Below are 24,975 nucleotides of genomic sequence, written 5' to 3' on the forward strand. Positions count from 1 at the left end.
CGCCAGTAGGGTTTACAACGACTCCTCGAGAAATTAAGGGCATCCCAGCAGAGAAGGATAACCGACCATTCTGTGGCCGTTTCTTCTCGCACCATCTTCCAACAAAGGCAAAATGGTACAAGGACATACCGAAACCCTCACGTTCAATGTACCGCCATTTTGGACTACCCCCACATGCTATGAACAGACGGGTTGTGCTACTGATGTCTAGGGGTTTTAGTGCTAGTGACAATTGCTTAGCAGCAGGTCTCGTACCTCCGATCATTGCTGACGACAAAGAGGCGATGTCTGATAACGACGATGCCATGACAATATGATGCCATTACAAACGACAACGTCATGACAATATGATGTAATTACAAGAGGATACCAGGAATATATGTAACAGATGGTACAGTGTTGTGTTTTTGTGGTAAGAAAAAAGTAAACCTTCTTTACATGGTATTGAACCAATATATCGGATTTTTGTGTATAACATTCAAGATGGCGCACAAATACATGTACAAGCATTATTCTAATCGTCTAAATAATAAAAGATGAAAAATTGTTTTCATAGATATGCCTTACACTCGTTGTCTTGTTAAATAGGAAATAATGTGCTGTTTTTGCCGTTAAGCATGATGGTTACTTTTCACTTTGGGTTCATTTTCTACAACTGCCTTTGTAAATCGCGTAAGTTTCTATATTTGAATTAGGAAATTCTTGGTTAGTGTCTGTAAGACATACATGGTAGAATGCATCACATTTATATACTATCCAAACATAGAAATATTGTCATTTGAAAAATCTTACAGCATATTCACAGGGCAAATTCATATTTTCACAATCAGTATGCATGACAATTCTTTCCAAATCTTTTCACTTTCACAAATATTTAAATGTTTTGAAAATACATTTGATTGAAGAGATATGAGTTTAACATATGCACTCCCATCAAACGTCCATTATCTTGAGACCTAACGAGTCGAAATCATTTCTACTGAATGAGACGTGTAAGCACGAATATTTTGTGTGGTATTTAGAGATTTGGGGCCCTGTTTACAACATTGTTTGTGGTAATCCATACTTAAACATTTCTTTCGATTTGTAGTTGTTGCCTCATTGAGGATATTATTTGTGTTGTTCTTTGTTTTTTGAAGTACTTCTTTAGTGATTGAAATCCTACCAACATGCTTATTTGCATCCAATCTATGTTATAGGATTTTTTTTATATTTTTTTTTAAAGTTACCATCAAGCTAAAGAAATCCTACCAACATGCTTATTTGCATCCAATCTATGTTATAGGATTTTTTTTATTTTTTTTAAAAGTTACTTATCAAGCTAAAGAAATCCTACCAACATGCTTATTTGCATCCAATCTATGTATTATGAGGGTTTTTTCTGTTCTTTTTTGTTTTAATTGTTTATTTGATTTCCGAAATCATATTCACACGCTTATTTGCATCCAATATATGTTATAGGGACTTCTTTCTGTTTTTTAGTTACTTACTTTATTACAGACACACAATAGACATACTTATTTGTATACAGCCAAAGTTATAGGAGCTATCATTTTCGAAATTCGTTTAATATTTCCATTCAATTAATTTAAAAACAACCACAAATGGCAAAAATGTCATGATGGCGGAATTGCTGAATTCTACAAACATGTATATGAAATGATATTCCAAATAGCAATATTTCTACAACTGGCCTTATATTGATTTTCCATCACATTTTGAGACTTTAATCGTGGGCTCCGTAAAACCGACTTTGTAATTTGAATTCACCAAAATGTATTTCAAAAGGTAATCTTCCTAATTTTCAAAAGGTTTTCGATGTTTTCATACCATGTTCAAATATATAACGTAAATCACTAAAACATTATACAAATACGTAAAAGCATAAACACCGTCGAATGACTGAGTTAAGATAAGAATCAAATTTCACTTACGCATGAAATGTAAGGTATGTTTTACAAGTGCAGTGTATATTAAGCTGGATGAGCACTTTTGACTCGACGATAGTCAATGTTGACATAGGCCGGGGTGCTAATGTAATCATGTGTACACGGTCTGTTTATTGTGATTCAACACCATGATACATAGGTTAGCCATTAAACCAGCCGTGCGGTGGTAAGTGCCGTATAAACAAGATGTTCAGTTAATATTTTAAAGTAGTCAAGCACTTTATTAGAATGAAAAATAGCATCAAAGTATATCAGTCACTTATCTCCTTATAGCATCAACGTTTATCAGTGACTTCCCAATATCTCAGTCTCTTTTTAAAGCATCAATGTGTATCAACAAAATATTTAATGGCTTATTATATAACATCAATGTATATAAGTCATCTATTTTATTTCATCCAAGTATATTTGTCACTTGTTTCATTACACCAAATTTATATCAGTCACTTACTTTATTACATCAACGTATGTCAATCACTTATTGTATTACATCAAAGTATGTCTATCACTTATTATATAATACAAAAGTATATAGTCGCTTATTTTATCACATCAAAGTATATGTCATTTATTATATTACATCAAAACATATATTAGTCACGTATAATATTACATCTAAGTATATTCGTAACTTACTTTATTACATCAAAGGATGTCAATCACTAATAATATTACATTAAAGTATATAAGTCGCTTACTTTATTTCATCAAAGTATACTAGTCACCTATCTAATTACATCAAAGTATGTCAATCACTTATTATATTACATCAAAGTATATAAGTCACTTATCTAATTACACCAAAGTATGTCAATCACTTATCTAATTACACCAAAGTATGTCAATCACTTATCTAATGACATCAAAGTATATAAGTCACTTATTTTGTTACAAGAAAGTATATTAGTCACCTATTTTATGACATCAAAGCATATAAGTCACTCATTCTATTACAAGATAGTATAATAGTCACTTTTTATTACATCAAAGAATGTCATTTATTTATTTACTTGCATGAAAGTATATATGTCACTCATTTTTTTATATGACAGTATATTTGTCATTTATTTTATTATATCAAAGTTACATCAATACCTGATAACTGGTGAAAAGTTACACTAGACCTTAGGGTAACACAATACCACAGGTTAACACTAGACCGTAGGGTAACACTATACCACAGGTTAACACTAGACCTTAGGGTAACACAATACCACAGGTTAACACTAGACCTTAGGGTAACACTATACCACAGGTTAACACTAGACCTTAGGGTAACACTATACCAAAGGTTAACACTAGACCTTAGGGTAACACAATACCACAGGTTAACACTAGACCTTAGGGTAACACCATACCACAGGTAAACACTAGACCGTAGGGTAACACTATACCACAGGTTAACACTAGACCTTAGGGTAACACTATACCACAGGTTAACACTAGAACTTAGGGTAACACTATACCACAGGTTAACACTAGACCGTAGGGTTACACAATACCACAGGTTAACACTAGACCTTAGGGTAACACTATACCACAGATTAATACTAGACCTTAGGGTAACACTATACCACAGGTTAACACTAGACCGTAGGGTAACACAATACCACAGGTTAACACTAGACCGAGGGGTATCACAACACCACAGGGTAACAGTAAACAACGTGGTAACATTAAACCACAGGCGTACACTTAACAGAGTAACACTTTACCACAGGGTAACATTAAACCACAGGGTAACACTAAACAACATGGTTTACTCTCAACCATAGGGTAAGACTTAACCACAGGTTACACTAAACCGCGGAGTAACACTAAAACACAGGGTAACATAAAACCGAGGGATAACACAACATCGCTGGGTAGCAAGAAATACTAAACTACAGGCTAACACTAAACCACAGGGTAACACTAAACTACAGGGTAACACTACAGCACAGGGTAACACTACAGCACAGAGTAACACAACACCACACGAAACTAAATCACCCAGTGAAGTGGACAGTTCCTTGCATTTTTGTAGATGTAGAACATACCATGTATACAGACAATCCCTTATAGTGAGACACGACACTAAACCACCCAGTGATGTAGACCGTACCTGGTATACAGACAATACCTTATAGTTAGACACGACGCTTAACCACCCAGTGATGTAGACTATACCTTGTAAACAGACACCCCTTATAGTGAGACACGACACTAAACCACCCAGTGATGTAGACCATACCATGTAAACAGACACCCCTTATAGTGAGACACGACACTTAACCACCCAGTGATGTAGACTATACCTTATACACAGAGAAGTCCTTATAGTGAGACACGACATTGAACAACTCAGTGATGTAGACGATACATTGTATGCAGACAAACTCTAATAGTGAGACTGAGACACGACGGTAAACCAACCAGTGATGTAGAACGTAGTTGGTATACAGACAAGCCTTTATAGTGAGTCATAACTAATCGTAATTTTGTTGTTGGTATCAATTTTGTTACGAACCGAAAGTCCTTTTTACGCTTTTACTACAGCAATCCGGTCGTTTAAAAGTCCAATCACTATGTTGGTTTGGTTATTTGGTTTTCAAACAAAGTATTTAAACGACAGAAGAAAGTGGATCAACTCATACGGTGAGGGTAGACAAGATACAACCCAACCTTTTGGATGAGATTCTTGAATGTGTGACTCTCTGGTTAGACATCGTGAAGATCGCCCCTGGGATTAAAATTCATCTGTCCTTCCGTCACAGTAGAGGAAAAACCAAGATCGTCGCCATTGATCTGATTTTAACTGAAAGTTTCGGTGTCTGCAACCATTAAGTTTATACATCTACCGCGGCCTATATTGTGGGCGACTCTTGACTCACGATGGTGGTAACAGGTAGAAACATTTACCCTTCGTCAAACTCCCATTCGCCTTGCTTATAGTGTATCATACTGTTTTCCTGTTGTTTTTGTTTCTGTCCGGTTACTGTTGTTCTTTTGAAGAGAAACCGACTTAACGTGTACGTTCCGATTTTCCCTTCAGTGTAATTGTTGTAAGTGTTGTGGCATGGTATTGTTTTCTGGTCTACTTATAATTTCTTCACAACGTGTTTTCTATATTTGTCACTTCTTTTAAAAGCAATTCTAATTTCAGTACGACTTATACCGCCGGCAACTTCGTCATAAAGAGAGGTATGTCGGTACACGTGTATGACTTAAACAAGCCGGAACACGTGTACAGTGTTCCGATGATCATGATCTGACGATCCGTTTGTGATCACTACTCTGTCACCACATACAGAAATCCCCCTTGGCTTTTGTATTCCATCTGATGACGTCAGTAGTTCTCTGACGTGTGTCCCGTCCCCAGACATCTGTATGACGTTGTCAGAACTATAGCCACACACGTACACGTTGTGTTCCATGTCTACGTCTATTCCTGTGGTAAGTTTCAAAACCCCTGGTTTCATTACGTCCGTGCTCGAGCCGTCTGAAAGTCTAGTCACGGCAGATTCGTTAGGATTTTTTGTATGGAGACTGGCAAAGACGTGTCCACTATGATGATCGCTAGCGAGGTGCAAACACGGTGTTTTTAATGTGTGAAGTTGTGATGTTATCCCATATTTTCTTGATACGCTATAAAGTGATGTATCTGTGCCGACGACAAACCTGTTATTCCGGTATGTTATACCATAGCATCCTTTAGTCGTCATTGACAACTTAATTGTTGATGTAAGGGTCAACTTTAAGTCCTCCACACTGACTATACATATGGTGTCCTCCCGCAGCATCACTGCTACTGTGTTGTCGTCAACTTGACATAGATCTACAGGCGTCCCATCCATACTGATGTTACATAGGAAGTCTCCGTTTTCTGTAAATAGCTTGATATTTTTGTTCGCCCAGTCCCCTAAGACAATGAAGCCACCATGTAGGTATACAATCCCACAGGAAAAGCTGTCTGATTTATCAGAAGGAAGTTTGATATTGAACTTTCGCATTATCCTCAGTTGTCTTTCAGACAATGGCACACTCAAGGTAGTTGTAGGCGGATTTCTCTGTTGTTTATCAACAACTATCTTCCCCATGGTAAGATCAGTGTTTGTGTCGAAAGTTTGTGTGTCATACTCATGTCTCAGGGTGGTGGATACTGACGATTTCTCCAGTTCCTGTATCAGTCCCTTACAGGATGCGACCTCAGCTCGCCCTCTCTGAAACAGACAAATCGTCCCTACCGTGTCGTCTGTCATTGTTGCTTCTTCGGATGACGTCAAAGTGTTTTGCATAGCGAACATCAGCCGTTCACATTGCTGTCTCGATAATTCCAGATTTGCCTTTTCGTCCTTAAAGTGTGTATCAGTTTGTCCGTCAGCTCTTTCTGTAGCGTATCGAACCTCCGATCAATGTTTTGGCGAAGATCTGTTAAACTTTTCAGTGCAGTGTCTTGATCATAGGAAATGGACTGAAGTTGTTCGCCAATATCTTTAATCAGCGTCTCCATGGCTTCTGTGCATTCATGAAGCAGGTCCATTAGATCATCGATCTTGGAGCTGTTTCTGAGTTTGTCCCGCGACTCTTCTATCGACATCACCACTTCACACTTCCGGTGGTCGACGATGATGCATTTGCTACATCCAAGGAGCTGGTGGTCCTCGCAGTAATACTCTATTTTCTCATTATGCTTTCCACAATCGTTAGGCGAGACCTCTCGACGCATTTTGGCTGACATGTTTACGTCCGCGATGTCCTTCGGTTCGCATTCTTCATGAAACATGTCATGGTGGTCTACTTTGCAAGCTGCACAGAAGAAAGTTTTGTACTGTTCGCACCAGAATTTCACTGGCACATTCATTTTTCCTTTCTTTGCGCAAGGTCTGCATGCTGTTGGCTCACTTGTCTTCTGCGACAGTTTGATCATTTCTACAGCCAAATGATTGGTTGGGAACTGTTCGGCCCAGGTTTCCTTAGCTTCTGATTGGCTCACAGGCTCAGTGACCTTCCGGCAAACAGGACAGGAGAAAGAAGACGCTGACACCGTCTTACCTGACAATTCTTTTGTGATGTAACTTCCCAGGCATTCCTGGCAGAACAAATGCAGACAGGGCAGGGACTTGGGATGTCTCAGCTGCTCCAGACAGATGGGACATTCCAGTAGCTGGGAGTCCAGGGACTGGCGTCTTTCTCCTTCTATCGACGACGGTTGATGACGTGGTCCACCTTCCGCCATACTGACTGGGGCGTCACTGCTACGATATTACCTTGAACAGAAAGAGATGATTTTAAAATCTTAACTACATACATATGTGGCACCCTGTTACATTTGTCAATTAATTTAAATTCTTTATAATCCTAAGATTCAGTTAAAATATATTGAGTCTAATCAGTATTACTTTGTATAATATTGTGTCGTCGATTTTAATCAGTAATCCGCGCTCCGCATCCGCAGTCGCCTATTCTCGTGTGTTACTTTCGTTTTGATTGGACTGTATGTGAGTGTGACGTAATTGTGTATGCTATTGTATACCTGTTTGACCAGTGACAAACTGATCTCTGACACTTGTCGCATTGCATGATATTTCCTGCGTTTATGTTTTCTTCGCTTGCTTCTCTATCCTTTCTTTTCTAGTCACTTCCTATCTGCTCCTCGTAGAGGCAACATCGCCATATATATATACATTACAGAATATAGAGAGATATACGTACAGAACTTTTCAACATGATTATACTAGTGGATTCCCGGGGGTACCACATACAGAGTAAGCTATAAGTCAACTAAGCTATTGTTAAACTTAATAGATAATAAATTTATTTGGAATTGCTATAATTTCTCAAATGTACTTATGAGTGTGGTTATTTGGCAAGGTGAATACGTATACTTTCCTTATTTAACACCGATATTTTACTTCGTTGTAAGTTACTAAATGTTATATCCAGTGTTATGTGAACCATATTCATGTGTAGTTTTCTAGGCTACTTCTTTAAATAATTGTTTTATCACTTTATAGCTTTTAAAAAATATCGTGCGTTTCAATGTAAATTGTCCATTTGATAAATGTATTGTTAGGCGAGTTCGTTTCTGTATATTATCTCATGTGTGTTAAATATTGTTACAGGGAAATAAATAACCCACTGAAATCAAGGCATTTGGTACTCGTCGTCTTCTGTAAGAGAACCCAAACACCACACATACACCGTTTTTTGAAAATCAGTTTGACCGAGACGGAGACAATTGTCAGAGCCTGAACCATGTGTCATCGATTCTTAATAACCTTGATTTCATCTTACATGTAACCGTCAGTGGAGACGGTGTTACAGTGTTACAGTGTTTCAGTGGTACACGGCTCTTAACTTTATACATCTTGCATGTAACCATCAGCGGAGAAGGTATAACAGTGATACAGGAAAGATGGCTCTTAACTTTATACCAGTCTAATCATGTTATTTATAATGTTTAAATGAGTAGGAAAAGGACGATATATATTACCACACCCTTCACAGGCGTGTCTCCCTTTTTAGCCGGGAAAGAAAAGCTTGTCACCCCCTAGGGGGAGATAGCCTCGTGCTGATTAGCACGTGTTCAATTGTGACGTCATTAAAATGCGTCATCGGTAATTGTTACGTCATCAAAAGTGAATGACGATATGCATACCCCACATGTGTTTTTGTTTACAAACATGGCAGCCTACTGTCGGTGGAGCTCTGACTGAAATAATAGGATGGGAGAAAAATAATTATCCCCTACGCATACCTAGAGGGTGTAAAAGAGAAATCTCTAACACTTGTCGTGATTATTTTGGTTGTCTAACCCTCCAGGCACGATAGGTTAACCTATAACTTATAGCATTCACATTCAGTTAATAATAACTTGAACAACTACGTGTATATTGATTTATAAATACATAGTTTCTTTATTTTACAACAATATAAAACAACTTTTCCCAATTTGTTTTAATTGCTCTTGTTGCCCCTGGAAGCGTGCGGAAGCCGGAGGATCAAGAGAAAACCACGTGGTAGGGCAGGTGACCCACTACCTTTTCGTTGTCCGATCGGAGAAATGAATCCCGGCCGTCTTGGTGAATGGCGAGTGAGTGAGCAAACTACTCAGTAATCAGTATAATCAATGTAGCACTTTTAAATAATTACCCAGAATATAAATGCAACTAATTCATCCTAACCAAACCATTGGAGCTTTAAATGTATGGGTAGAACTACAATCCATGTAGCACTTTTAGTTACTCATACATGAGCCAAACCATTATCCTTAACCCCATTCAGCATTCCAAACCAAGTCCATAAAGCGTATATAAATGTAGGTCAAATTCAGTGCGCGGCACATGCACTCAAGGTAGAATCACCTGTTGCATCATTGATGCAGGTATAATCTATGTAGCATAGTTACTCAGATATGACTAAATAAGTATTCCTAACCAGCCTCACGGGCGGACGGTCGAAGGGACGGAACGTTGGACGCCATTTTCATATCCCCTAACAACGAAGGGTATCATAACTGGTAAAATCATCACGAATATAGAGATGTACACTGTATCTCTTGTTGAGGAATATCAGATATCATCCAAACGGATGAAAAATTTGATATTTCAGCAAATTATTAATTTTTTCGAGCGGAAATGAATTCGTTATGATGTATTTTCGTTTCACATATATCTATCATTATGATGTCATACAACTCTATTTATAATACTTCCTGAAATAAATAAAGACATACAAAGAAATAAAGTTATTTAGCTTTTACATATGCTTAGTACATATGTACCAGGAGTTCTTCTTTATCTGTGTACTTACGTTTTAGTCTTTGTTTAAGCGACTAGTACAGCTCCCTTTCTCGTCACGCTTGTCATCATTTTGACCCTTGGAATTCGACCAAGGTGTGTGTCTAAATCTTAAACCGGAATACACGAATCACCCGTCTGAAGTCCGGAAATATACACGCATGCGTACAGTATGCTCTTGTTCAGTTATTATTGGTTTCAGGTATTGTTTTTATAAAATGTAATAGTTTAAATGTTATGTAGTATATAATTGTGATATATACATTGTATTACGTAATATTGTGATAATGGTGTCTCATAGGTCAACACTGGCCGGACATTTCTCATAGGTCAACACTGGCCGGACATTTCTTATGCATAGTTTTTAAACACTGTAAAAAAGTATTTGATGGTACATGCATGTATTTAAATGTGTGACACGTTAATTAAATATTTATTATTATATCATTAATATCATGTAATATGAATAAAATAAATAAATTGATTCCTAAACAGTGTTAAAGAGAAAAATATCCGGTACAGTAATTATTATCTCGATATCAACAGTACGTACGATGGTGCTAGCACGTGTTTCAGCCGGTAGCTTTTTTCAAGCTTACGTTGTTGTTATGGTAATGTAATACATTCTCATTGATAGCAAGTGACTGTAATCAACAACAAATTACTTCAAAAGAATTTCAAAAGCATTTCTCTGTGATTTTAGAGTACGGAAAGTGATGACCTGACTTTAATTTCTTACATTTTATAAAATTGTGTTTCGTTTTAAATGAATGATTTACAACTTTTCTCCAACACATGTGTAAAACAATTTTTTGAAAAAGTGTGTGTTTGCGATGTTTATTAAAAGTCCCCTGCTTGCATCCATCCAGGCCGACAAAAATAAGCTAACAAAATAACTTGTTTCATAATGGTTGTTAAATAAGTAAATTTCTGCAAAAATAAAATAATAATTACTGCAAATTTCGGCTTTAAGGGATTAGGTGGTCCTAAATGTGTGACTCCATTAGATTTCCTACGTTTCATAGTCTATTCCTAGGTGTTGATCTCACTTATTCTTTATTCTTTTTTAGATCTTAACTTGTAAATTGAGATAATAGTTGTTCAGATATCTGTACATGTATATACATATCGCTGAGTGTTGTTATATTGTTCTTAATACCAGTATACTTTTAAAAATGTAAATATTTGGTTTTTGTACTAAGGGAACGGTACAGCGTCAGCTAATTATATATAATCCGGTACATGGCTGATGGTAACGCACGTACTGATACAAAACAGCAATATATATTCACAAAATGTGCCATACACAGGTTGAGGTGGGGAAAGAGGTGGTGTGGGGTGGTTGTCGGGAAGGGAATGGAAGGGAGGGGATTCAGGTTCGTTTTGGTTTGGTTAAGGTTGGAAGGGGGAAGGAGGAGGGGGTGNGAGGGGGAGGGGGTTCTGACTCTTTTTGGTTGGGTTAGGGTTGGGAGGGGGAGGGAGTTCTGATTCTTTTTGGTTGGGTTAGGGTTGGAAGGCGGATGGGATTCAGGTTATTTTTGGTTGGGAGTTGGAAGGGTTTCAGTTTTTTTGTTTTTTGTTTTGTTTTAATTTTTTATTTCTCACCCGACACGATTCTCACCCGGGTTCAGGTTCTTTATCTTTGGCTGCTATTAAAATTGGTTTATGGTCCGATTTCCACGTAAATAAATCAGTTAGAAAGAACGGAATGCCTTAGTTTAATACGAAGTTTTGTGATATCAAGTCACCTTTATTGTGATACCAATGTAGGTAGCTTTAGTTCGTTAAAGAGATAATCCTTCACTTTATAATGAATAACGGTTATAGTGTGACCGATATATATAATGAGTAATCAGATTCAGATTTTTTATTACTTTTGTTTACACATCCGCGGCACATCAAAGTTACTATGTGAATAATATTTAAAAATCAATCCTAACTCGATGAAACATGACCGATGTTTATCACGGTAAAAGGTTATTTCTTGCATTTTCAGTAGACACACTTAACTAACAGGACGGGTTCAAAAACTTCAAAGCATCATGGAAACTTCCGGTAACTGAAAATATAATGCAACGATGGCCTATATATTATATATATATTTTTATTGTAATTTTCAAATACATTGTTATGTTAATTCCTTTTAATTTGTAAAATAATTAAAAAAATTCCACAATTGGTTCGAAAAAAAGGCTCGTTTAGTGATACCCATTAGAAACTGAGACTATGGCATTTAACACTCGTTGGATCATGAATGGCAATAATCTAGTCTATGTTATAGGATTTGTTTATCTTAATTTGTGTTTTTTCTTTGATTTATTAGTACTTATGTTGTTATTGAAATCTTTTTAACATGCTTACTTGCATCCAGTCTATGTAATAGGATTTGTTTTTCTTTGTTTAAGTTATTTATTTAGCTAACAAAATCCTACTAACATGCTTATTTGCATCCAGTCTGTGTAATAGGATTTGTTTTTCTTTGTTTAAGTTACTTATTTAGCTAAAGAAATCCTTCTAACATGCTTATTTGCATCCAGTCTATGTTATAGGATTTGTTTATCTTAAAAAAAAAATTCTTTGATTTATTAGTACTTATTTTGTTATTGAAATCTTTTTAACATGCTTATTTGCATCCAGTCTATGTAATAGGATTCGTTTTTCTTTGTTAAAGTTATTTACTTAGCTAACAAAATCCTACTAACATGCTTTTTGCATCCAGTCTATGTTATAGGATTTGTTTATCTTAATTTGTGTTTTTTCTTTGATTTATTAGTACTTATTTTGTTATTGAATTCTGTTTAACATGCTTATTTGCATCCAGTCTATGTAATAGGATTTGTTTTTCTTTGTTTAAGTTCCTTATTTATCTAAAGAAATCCTACTAACATGCTTATTTGCATCCAGTCTGTGTAATAGGATTTGTTTTTCTTTGTTTAAGTTACTTATTTAGCTAGAAATCCTACTAACATGCTTATTTGCATCCAGTCTATGTTATAGGATTTGTTTATCTTAATTTGTGTTTTTTCTTTGATTTATTAGTACTTATTTTGTTATTGAAATCTGTTTAACATGCTTATTTGCATCCAGTCTATGTAATAGGATTCGTTTTTCTTTGTTTAAGTTATTTACTTAGCTAACAAAATCCTACTAACATGCTTTTTGCATCCAGTCTATGTTATAGGATTTGTTTATCTTAATTTGTGTTTTTTCTTTGACTTATTATTACTTAGTTTGTTATTGAAATCTTTTTAACATGCTTATTTGCATCCAGTCTATGTAACAGGATTTGTTTTTCTTTGTTTAAGTTATTTATTTAGCTAACAAAATCCTACTAACATGCTTATTGCATCCAGTCTATGTTATAGGATTTGTTTTTCTTTGTTTAAGTTACTTATTTATCTAAAGAAATCCTACTAACATGCTTATTTGCATCCAGTCTATGTAATAGGATTTTCTTTTCTTTGTTTAAGTTACTTATTTAGCTAACAAAATCCTACTAACATTATTATTGCACCCAGTCTATGTTATAGGATTTGTTTTTCTTTGCTTAAGTTACTTATTTATCTAAAGAAATCCTACTAACATGATTATTTGCATCCAGTCTATGTTATAGGATTTGTTTGTCTTTGTTTAAGTTACTTATTTATCTAAAGAAATCCTACTAACATGCTTATTTGCATCCAGTCTATGTAATAGGATTTTCTTTTCTTTGTTTAAGTTACTTATTTAGCTAACAAAATCCTACTAACATTATTATTGCATCCAGTCTATGTTATAGGATTTGTTTTTCTTTGTAAAAGTCACTTTTTTAGCCGAAGAAATTATACTAACATGCTTATTGCATCCAGTCTATATAAAATCAGTTATTTTCGGTGTTTGTTTTAATAGCTTATCTCTGGTATTTGCATCCAATATTTTCAGTGACTTACTTAGATACAGAAACCCAATAAATATGCTTATTTGCATACAGTCCTAGTAATTGGGGCTAGCTCAGTATTGAGTTAATATAAATACAACCACCAATGGCGAAGATTTCATGATTGAGGAATTATTGAATTCTTAAAACATACATAGGAAATAATATTATAAATAGTAATACTTCTACCACTGGCTTTGTATTAATAAAGAAAATGATGTTTGTAAAACCTATAGATTTTTCATCTCATTTTGAGACTTATATCGTGGGTTCCGTAAAACCGACTTTGAAATTGAATTCGCCCAAATGTGTTTCAAAAGGTAATCTTCCCAAATTTCTAAAGGTTTTCGAGGTTTTCATTCTATGTTCAAATATATAACCTACAACCAATCACTAAAACATTACACAAATGCGTAATAGCATAAATACCGTCGAATGACTGAGCTAAGATAAGAATCAAATTTCATATATATTTAGTTAAGATAAGAATCAAATTTCATTTATATTCAGTCAAGATAAGAATCAAATTTCATTAATATTCAGTCAAGATAAGAATCAAATTTTATTTATATTCAGTCAAGATAAGAATCAAATTTCATGTATACATGAAATTTAAGGTATGTTTTACAAGTGCAGTGTATATTAACTTGAATGAGCACTTTTACTCGACGACAGTCAATGTTGACATCGGCAGGGACGCTAATGAAAAAAGGTAGTATCTGCTCCGACTTTTTGTCACTACTACAAAGTATTAAAAACCGGAACTTTAACAACAATCTCGTACAAAATATTGCCCTTTGTATTAACAGAATCTTAGTTTTCTGTCAACTGATCTTGATTTGGATTCCCGGCCATGTCGGAATTAATGGAAATGAAAAAGTGGATACAGCTGCTAAGGCAGCACTTAACCTCAATACGAAAGAAATCAAACTGCCTTATTTTGATTTCAAACCTTGAATAGCGAATTTTATTAAAACGATTTTGCAAAAGAAGTGGTCTGAAGAAATGAAAAATAAGTTGTTTTCAATTCAACCTAATGAAGCTATATGTTCATGTGCAAAAGGTAGTGCAGACCGCAGAGAGGAAGTTGTCCTCTCGCGACTACGCATAGACAATACCTACATCACACATAGTTATATATTACAGAAAGAAGACCATCGTTACTGTCATGCATGTGATCAACCATTTACAGTCAAACATTTTATGATTGAATGCGCTGATTTCAAACAAATACGCGACAGATTTTATAATGTACCCTCTATGAAACGTTTATTTGATACAGTTTCTGTGCAATCAATCTATGATTATTTACATTCAATCAATCTCTATACGATATGATACATTTTTATAAACAATTCGTTTGTTATTGATATATTTTGACATCTTTTACACATTTTAACCTTTTCTTTCTGGTTTTTATGTACATGTATTCATTTTTTTGTCAATGCTTATTTTTTTCATCGTTGTTTGGCTTTTATTGATTCAAAGTGTCGAGTGGTCGTTAAACAATAGAAAACAAACAAACAAACACGGTCTGCTTATTGTGATTCACCACCATGATACATAGGTTAGCCATTAAACCAGCCGTGTGGTGGTAAGTGCCGTATAAACAAGATGTTCAGTTAATATTTTAAAGCAGTCAAGTATATTAGTCACTTATCTTATTACATCAAAGTATATAAGTACATTTTTTTAAAACATCAACTTATCTCAAGCCACTTATTTTATTACATGAAAGAATACAAGTCACTTATTTTATTACATCAACGTTTGTCAGTCAGCTATTTTATCTCATCAAAGTATGTAAGTCACTTATCTTATTACATCGAAGTATACTAGTCACTTATTGTATGATATCAAAGAATGTTAGTCACTTATTTTATGATGTGAAAGTATACTAGTCACTTGTTTTATTACATCAAAGTATATTTGTTACTTATTTTATTTAACCACTCACTGATCTTATACTCAGTCGCTCAACTCATAGCATCAAAGGATATCAGCCGTTTCTAATATTAAAAACACACACTATATTCCAGTCACTTATAACATCAAAGTAAAAACGGGCTACGGCGTAACTGGTTATAGGATGGTTAGTGACATCATGTATATAGAACTAGATAGGGATATGAGAAAGAAATACAGGGATAAAGCGTTTGGCTAAATTGACATTCTATTTGCATACTCAAGCATATCTCAATTGTAGCTCCATCTATATTTAGGCTCCAACTGGTCACAAAACTATCAATACCTAATAATTGGTGCAAAGTAACACTAAACCATAGGGAAACATTGAACCAGAGTAACATTTAACAACATGATAGCACTAAACCAAAGGGTACCACAACACCACAGGGTAACATTTAATCATAGAATTACAAACTAATTCTAAAGAACAGGGTAACACTTAAAAACACGAGGTTACACTAAACCACACGATAACACTTAACGACAGGGTAATACTATTCCACGGGGTTACACTAAATCACGGAGTAACAACATTGAACCACATGATAACAATAAAACACAGGGTAACACTAAACCATAGGCTAATATTCATTCAAGGGGTAACACTCCACCACAGGGTAACATTAAACCAAAGGGTTACACTAAACTACAGAGTAACACTAACCCACAGGTAACGTTAAACCACAGGATGGCACTCCACCACAGAGTAAGACTAAACCACAGGTAACACTAAATCACATGATAACACAAAACAACCACAAGGTAACACTCAAACAATGGGTTACAGTAGACCATAGGGTAAAACTCATCCACCGGATATCACTAACCATAGTCTAACACTAAACCACCTAGTGGTGTAAAATGTACCTAATACGCAGACAGACCCTTGTAGTAAAACACGACTGGTTATGCCATGAACATCTGGTACACTTACAACCCGGTAGTGTAAACAGTATCTGGACTACAGAATAACCAACGAGTGATGTAGACCGCAGTTGTTATGCAGACAAACCTTTATAGTGAGACACGACACTAAACCACCCAGTGATCTAGACCATACCTTGTATGTAGACAAGTCCTTATAGTGAGACACGACACTAAATCATCCAGTGATGTAGACCATGCCTTGTATGTAGACAAGTCCTTATCGTGACACACGACACTAAACCACCCAGTGATGTAGACCATACATTGTATACATACAAGCCCTTATAGTGAGGCACGACACTAAACCATCCAGTGATCTAGACCATACATTGTATACATACAAGCCCTTATAGTGAGACACGACACTTAACCACCCAGTGATGTAGACCATACATTGTATACATACAAGCCCTTATCGTGACACAGGACACTAAACCACCCAGTGATCTAGACCATACATTGTATACATACAAGCCCTTATAGTGAGGCACGCCACTTAACCACCCAGTGATGTAGACCATACATTGTATACATACAAGCCGTTATAGTGAGACACGACACTTAACCACCCAGTGATGTAGACCATACATTGTATACATACAAGCCCTTATAGTGAGACACGACACTTAACCACCCAGTGATGTAGACCATGATTGGTATGCAAACAAAACCCTTATAGTGAAACACTACACTAAACCACCCAGTGATCTAGACCGTAGTTGGTTGTTGGTATCAATTTTGTTAGGAACCGATGGTCCTTTTACGTTCTTGTTCCTGCAATCCGGTCGTCTAAAAGTCTACCCATTGTGTTGGTTGGTTGTTTGGTTTCAATCATAACATTGAAAGGACAGACGGAAACTGATCACCTACTTAAGTGAGGTCATGCCAGATAAAACTCAACCTTTGGGATTACATTCTTGAATGTATGACCCTCAGGTGAAACAATCCCGAAGATTGGCCCCTGGATTAAGATTTTTCTGTCTTACCCTCACAGTAGAGGAGGAACCCGGGCCCATCAATCTACTGTGAGAAGCTGTACGATCGTCGCCATAAGCTGGTTTTAACTGAAGGTCTCGGTGTCTGCAATTATTAAATGTAAACATCTAACGCAGCCTATATTGTTAGAGCGACTCTTGACTTGACAGGTGCCATCACGATGGCAGGAACAGGTAGAAACAGTAACCCTTCCACAAATTCCCATTCGCCTTGCTTATAGACTAGTATATCATAATGTCTTACTGTTGTTTTTGTTTCTGACCGGTTACTGTTGTTCTTTTAAAGAGTAACCCCCTAACGTGCACGTTCCGATTTTCTTTGATGTGTTGGCGGCATGGAATTGTTGTCTAGTCAACTTACAATTTCTTCACAACGTGTTTTCTATATTTGTCACTAAGTGTAAAAGTACTTTCAATTTCAGTACGACCTAAACCGCAACTTCATGTAGAGGGGTATGTTGGTATGACTTAAACAAGCTGGAACACATGTACAGTGTTCTGATCCAGCGATCCGTTTGTGATCACTACTCTGTCAGCACATACAGAAATCGCCCTCGGCTGCTGTATTCCATCTGATGACGTCAGTAGTTCCCTGACGTTTGTCCCGTCCCCGGACATCTGTATGACGTTGTGAGAATCAAAGCCACAAACGTACACGTTGTTTTCCCTGTCCACGTCTATTCCTGTTGCATGCTTCAAAATCCCTGGTTTCATTACGTCCGTGCTCGAGCCGTCTGAAAGTCTAGTCACGGCAGATTCGTTAGGATTTTTGGTATGGAGACTGGCAAAGACGTGTCCACTATGATGATCGCTAGCGAGGTGCAAGCACATTGTTTTTAATGTGTGAAGTTGTGATGTTATCCCATCTTTTCTTGATACGCTATAAAGTGATGTATCTGTGCCGACGACAAACCTGTTATTCCGGTATGTTATACCATAGCATCTTTTAGTCGTCATTGGCAACTTAATTGTTGATGTAAGGGTCAACTTTAAGTCCTCCACACTGACTATACATATGGTGTGCTCCCGCAGCATCACTGCTACTGTGTTGTCGTCAACTTGACATAGATCTACAGGCGTCCCATCCATACTGATGTTACATAGGAAGTCTCCGTTTTCTGTAAATTGCTTGATATTTTTGTTCGCCCAGTCCCCTAAGACAATGAAACCACCATGTAGGTATACAATCCCACAGGAAAAGCTGTCTGATTTATCAGAAGGAAGTTTGATATTGAACTTTCCCATAATCCTCAGTTGTCTTTCAGACAATGGCACACTCAAGGTAGTTGTAGGCAGATTTCTCTGTTGTTTATCAACAACTATCTTCCCCATGGTCAGATCGGTGTTTGTGTCGAAGGTTTGCGTGTCATACTCATGTCTCAGGGTGGTGGATACTGACGATTTCTCCAGTTCCTGTATCAGTCCCTTACAGGATGCGACCTCAGCTCGCCCTCTCTGAAACAGACAAATCGTCCCTACAGTGTTGTCTGTCATTGTTGCTTCTTCGGATGACGTCAATGTGTTCTGCATAGCGAACATCAGCCGTTCACATTGCTGTCTCGATAATTCCAGATTTGCCTTTTCGTCCTTAAAGTGTGTTATCAGTTTATCCGTCAGCTCTTTCTGTAGCGTATCGAACATCCGATCAATGTTTTGGCGTAGATCTGTTAAACTTTTCAGTGCAGTGTCTTGATCATAGGAAATGGACTGAAGTTGTTCGCCAATATCTTTAATCAGCGTCTCCATGGCTTCTGTGCATTTATGAAGCAGGTCCATTAGATCATCAATCTTGGAGCTGTTTCTGAGTTTGTCCCGCGACTCTTCTATCGACATTACCACTTCACACTTCCTGTGGTCGACGATGATGCATTTGCTACATCCAAGGAGCTGGTGGTCCTCGCAGTAATACTCTATTTTCTCATCATGTTTCCCACAATCGTTAGGCGAGACCTCTCGACGCATTTTGGCTGACATGTTTACGTCCGCGATGTCCCTCGGTTCGCATTCTTCATGAAACATGTCATGGTGGTCTACTTTGCAAGCTGCACAGAAGAAAGTTTTGTACTGTTCGCACCAGAATTTCACTGGCACATTCATTTTTCCTTTCTTTGCGCAAGGTCTGCATGCTGTTGGCTCACTTGTCTTCTGCGACAGTTTGATCATTTCTACAGCAAAATGATTGGTTGGGAACTGTTCGGCCCAGGTTTCCTTAGCTTCTGATTGGTTCACAGGCTCAGTGACCTTCCGGCAAACAGGACAGGAGAAAAAAGACGCTGACACCGTCTTACCTGAAAATTCTTTTGTGATGTAACTTCCCAGGCATTCCTGGCAGAACAAATGCAGACAGGGCAGGGACTTGGGATGTCTCAGCTGCTCCAGACAGATGGGACATTCCAGTAGCTGGGAGTCCAGGGACTGGCGTCTTTCTCTTTCTATCGACGACGGTTGATGACGTGGTCCACCTTCCGCCATACTTACTGGGGCGTCTCTGATACGATATTACCTTGAACAGAAAGAGATGATTTTAAAATATTAACTACATACATATGTGGCACCTCGTTACATTTGTCAATTGATTTTAACTCTTTATATTCCTAAGATTAAGTTAAAATATATTGAGTCTAATCAGTATTACTTTGTATAATATTGTTTCGTCGAATTTAATCAGTAATCGGCGCTCCGCATCCGCAGTCGGCTAGTCTCGTGTGTTACTTTCGTTTTGATTGGAATGTATGTGAGTGTGACGTAATTGTGTATGTTATTGTATACCTGTTTGACCAATGACAAACTGACCTCTGACACCTGTCGCATTGCATGATGTTTCCCGCGTTAATGTTTTCTTCGCTTGCTTCTCTATCCTTTCTTTTCTATTCACTTCCTATCTGCTCCTCGTAGAGGCAACATCCCCATATAAATATACCTTACAGATTAAAAACATAAATTTTTCAGATCGTCCGCTGGGCCTTTCTGCCTTCTAGGGCTTCTTCAAGCCTTTATCAACGTTGGTTGCATGACGTCATCAATATTTGTATAGTCAACAATTTTAGTGACGTCATAAATAAACAAGCATAGTGATGTCACAAACAATACCAAGACAAAGAAAACATCTACATACAATACATTGCAAAAATCATTGTGCATTCAAGCTGGGTTTGAGGACTTTTATAAACATATTTTCTTTAATTTCTTTTGCAACTACATCGTCGCTATTCAGTTTGTTAATAGGTAACACATAAAAATCATCTTTAAAACATTGATGCTGATATTTGCTACCTTTTAAAAATCTTAGTTCATTGTCCTTCATTTGTTATCTATGTACATTCATTCGTATTCTCAATTCACATCCGGTCTGTCCGATATAAAATTCACCACATTGTGTACATATTAAAGAGTAAATAACATTCTTAGAATTACAGTTAATGTCTGATCTAATTTCTATTTTGGAACCATTTGCAAAAACGTAGTCTTTACATTCAATAATAATCTTACATGTACATAATGTACCACACCTTGGTTTCTTACATTATTTTACACCAGTGACAACATTTGTGGTATTCAAGTCAAATTTGGATGTACATAGTAAACGTTTCAAGTTTTTAGGTTGTCTTTTACAGTTTATAATCTTCTTCTTATCAAAAATACACTTCATGTTCTCACTGTTTTAAAATACACTTCATGTTCTTACTGTTTTTCATAAAATTTACAAAATGTTTAACGACAGGAAACATATTACAATTATTTGGATTGTAAGTAGTAACAAATGGTATGATATCAGTATCTTTGGTGTTAGCTCTTTCTAAATTAACACTGACAGGGCCTTTCTCTTTAGCTCTTTGTATGGCATTTAGTACCACTTTACCTTACAGAATATAGAGAGATATACGTACAGAACTTTTCAACATGATTATACTAGTGGATCCCCGGGGGGTACCACATACAGAGTAAGCTATAAGTCAACTAAGCTATTGCTAAACTTAATAGATAATAAACTTATTTGGAATTGCTATAATTTTTCGTAAATTTCTCAAATATACTATGAGTGTGGTTATTTGGCTAGGTGAATACGTATACTTTCCTGATTTAACACCGATATTTTACTTCGGTGTAGGTTACTAAATGTTATATCCAGTGTTATGTGAACCATATTCATGTGTAGTTTTCTAGGCTACTTCTTTAAATAATTGTTTTATCACTTTAGCTTTTAAAAAGTATCGTGCGTTTCAATGTAAATTGTCCATTTGATAAATGTATTGTTAGGCGAGTTCGTTTCTGTATATTGTCTCATGTGTGTTAAATATTGTTACAGGGAAATAAATAACCCACTGAAATCAAGGCATTTGGTACTCGTCGTCTTCTGATAGAGAACCCAAACACCACACATACACCGTTTTTTGAAAATCAGTTTGACCGAGACGGAGACAATTGTAAGAGCCTGAACCATGTGTCATCGATTCTTAATAACCTCGATCTCATCTTGCATGTAACCATCAGCGGAGAAGGTATTACAGTGATACAGGAAAGATGGCTCTTAACTTTATACCAGTCTAATCATGTTATTTATAATGTTTAAATGAGTAGGAAAAGGACCATATATTATCACACCCTTCACAGGCGTGTCTCCCTTTTTAGCCGGGAAAGATAAGCTTGTCACCCCCTAGGGGGAGATAGCCTCGTGCCGATTAGCACGTGTTCAATTGTGAGGTTATCAAAAGTGAATGACGATATGCATACCCCACATGTGTTTTTGTTTACAAACATGGAAGACTACTGTCGGTGGAGCTCTGACTGAAATAATAGGATGGGAGAAAAATAATCATCCCCTACGCATACCTTGAGGGTGTAAAAGAGAAACCTCCAACCCTCGGGGTGATTTTTTTGGTTGTCTTACCCTCGGCAGAGCCTCGGGTTAGACAACCAAAAAACATCACCCCGAGGGTTGGAGATTTCTCTGTCACACCCTTAAGGTAGGGGATGATTCTATTAATCAGCACTATTTCCCTTTGAAGTTTGAGCCCCTACAAATACAGGCACGATAGGTAAACCTATAACTTATAGCATTCACATTCAGTTAATAATAATTACGTGTATATTGATTTATAAATACATAGTTTCTTTATTTTCCAACAATATAAAACCACTTTTCCCAACCTATTTTAACTGCTCTTGTTGCCCCTGGAAGCGTGCGGAAACCGAAGGTGGGGCAGGTGACCCAATACCTTTTGGTTGTCCGATCGGAGAATTGAACCCCGGCCGTCTTGGTGAATGGCGAGTGAGTGATCATGAGTGCGCAAACTACTTTCAGTCGAGTCCCTCATGTGTAAAACACATCCGTAACATTATTTCAGTAATCAGTATAATCCATGTAGCACTTTTAAATAGTTACCCAGAATATAAATGCTACTAATGCTACACTAATTCATCCTAACCAAACCATTGGAGCTTTAAATGTATGGGTAGAACTACAATCCATGTAGCACTTTTAATTACTCATACATGAGCCAAACCATTATCCTTAACCCCATTCAGCATTCCAAAGCAAGTCCATGAAGCGTATATAATGTAGGTCAAATTCAGTGCGCGGAACATGCACTTAAGGTAAAATCACTTGCTGCATCAGTGATGCAGGTATAATCTATGTAGCATAGTTTCCCAGATATGACTAAACAAGTATTCCTAACCAGCCTCACGGGCGGCAGTCGAAGGGACGGAACGTTGGACGCCATTTTAATATCCCGTAACACGTTTGTCACGTAGGGTATCATAACTGGTAAAGTCATCACGAATATAGAGATGTACATTGTATATATCTTGTTGAGGAATATCAGATATCATCCAAACGGATGAAAAAATTGATATTTCAGCAAATTATTAATTTTTCGAGCGGAAATAAATTCGTTATGATGTACTTTCGTTTCACATATATCTATCATTATGATGTCATACAACTCTATTTATAATACTTCCTGAAATAAATAAAGACATACAAAGAAATAAAGTTATTTAGCTTTTACATATGCTTAGTACAGATGTACCATGAGTTCTTCTTTATCTGTGTACTTACGTTTTAGTCTTTGTTTAAGCGACCAGTACAGCTTCCTTCCTCGTCACGCTTATCATCATTTGACCCTTGGAATTCGACCTTTGTATGTCTAAATCTTAAACCGGAATACACGAATCACCCGTCTGAAGTCCGGAAATATACACGTATGCGTACAGTATGCTCATGTTCAGTTATTATTGGTTTCAGGTATTGTTTTATAAAATGTAATAGTTTAAATGTTATGTAGTATATAATTGTGATATATACATTGTAATACGTAATATTGTGATAATGGTGTCTCATAGGTCAACACTGGCCGGACATTTCTTATGCATAGTTTTTAAACACTGTAAAAAGTATTTGATGGTACATGCATGTATTTAAATGTGTGACACGTTAATTAAATATTTATTATTATATCATTAATATCATGTAATATGAATAAAATAAATAAATTGATTCCTAATCAGTGTTAAAGAGAAACATATCCGGTACAGTAATTATTATCTCGATATCAACAGTACGTACGGTGGTGCTAGCACGTGTTTCAGCCGGTAGCTTTTTTTAAGCTTACGTTGTTGTTATGGTAATGTAATACATTATCATTGATAGCAAGTGACTGTAATCAACAACAAATTACTTCAAAAGAATTTCAAAAGCATTTCTCTGTGATTTTAGAGTACGGAAAGTGATGACCTGACTTTAATTTCTTACATTTTATAAAATTGTGTTTCGTTTTAAATGAATGTGTAAAACAATTTTTTGAAAAAGTGTGTGTTTGCGATGTTTATTAAAAGTCCCCTGCTTGCATACATCCAGGCCGATAAAAATATAGTTAAAATAAGCTAACAAAAATAACTTGTTTCATAATGGTTGTTAAATAAATAATTTCTTCAAAAATAAAATAATAATTACTGCAAATTTCGGCTTTAAGGGATTAGGTGGTCCTAAATGTGTGACTCCATTAGATTTCCGACGTTTCATAGTCTATTCCTAGGTGTTGATCTCACTTATTCTTTATTCTTTTATACATTGTAGATCTTAACTTGTAAATTGAGATAATAGTTGTTCAGATATCTGTACATGTATATACTTATCGCTGAGTGTTGTTATATTGTTCTTAATACCAGTATACTTTTAGAAATGTAAATATTTGGATTTTGTACTAAGGGAACGGTACAGCGTCAGCTAATTATATATAACCCTGTACATGGCGGATGGTAACGCACGTACTGATACAAAACAGCAATATATATTCACAAAACGTGCCATACACAGGTTGAGGTGGGGAAAGAGGTGGTGGTTGTCGGGAAGGGAAGGGAGGGGAGTCAGGTTCATTTTGGATTGGTTAGGGTTGGGAGGGGGAGGGGATTTAGGTTCGTTTTGGTTTGGTTAGGGT

The 24,975-nt window shown here is 36.4% G+C and overlaps 3 protein-coding genes across 3 annotated transcripts; all 3 read right to left on the minus strand.

Annotated features, from left to right (window-relative positions):
- Window positions 1-2,164: 2,164 nt before the first annotated feature.
- On the minus strand, window positions 2,165-9,831 carry LOC110462245 (tripartite motif-containing protein 5-like). The gene is made up of 2 exons (XM_021516129.1): window positions 9,744-9,831; window positions 2,165-7,198 (listed from the first exon to the last, which is right to left on the minus strand). Exon 2 carries the CDS (start codon window positions 7,165-7,167, stop codon window positions 6,235-6,237), a length of 933 nt encoding a protein of 310 aa, XP_021371804.1. The 5' UTR covers window positions 7,168-7,198; window positions 9,744-9,831; the 3' UTR covers window positions 2,165-6,234.
- Window positions 5,156-6,190, minus strand: LOC110462233. Its single transcript, XM_021516108.1, has one exon. It carries the CDS (start codon window positions 6,188-6,190, stop codon window positions 5,156-5,158), a length of 1,035 nt encoding a protein of 344 aa, XP_021371783.1.
- A 5,213-nt stretch (window positions 9,832-15,044) lies between the features above and the next one.
- On the minus strand, window positions 15,045-23,676 carry LOC110462244. Its single transcript, XM_021516128.1, has 2 exons — window positions 23,598-23,676; window positions 15,045-20,039 (listed from the first exon to the last, which is right to left on the minus strand). The coding sequence occupies exon 2, from the start codon at window positions 20,006-20,008 to the stop codon at window positions 18,005-18,007; it is 2,004 nt and encodes a 667-aa protein (XP_021371803.1). The 5' UTR covers window positions 20,009-20,039; window positions 23,598-23,676; the 3' UTR covers window positions 15,045-18,004.
- Window positions 23,677-24,975: the final 1,299 nt, after the last annotated feature.

This window comes from Mizuhopecten yessoensis, unplaced genomic scaffold (genome assembly GCF_002113885.1).
Source record: "Mizuhopecten yessoensis strain PY_sf001 unplaced genomic scaffold, ASM211388v2 scaffold10765, whole genome shotgun sequence".
NCBI lineage: Eukaryota > Metazoa > Mollusca > Bivalvia > Pectinida > Pectinidae > Mizuhopecten > Mizuhopecten yessoensis.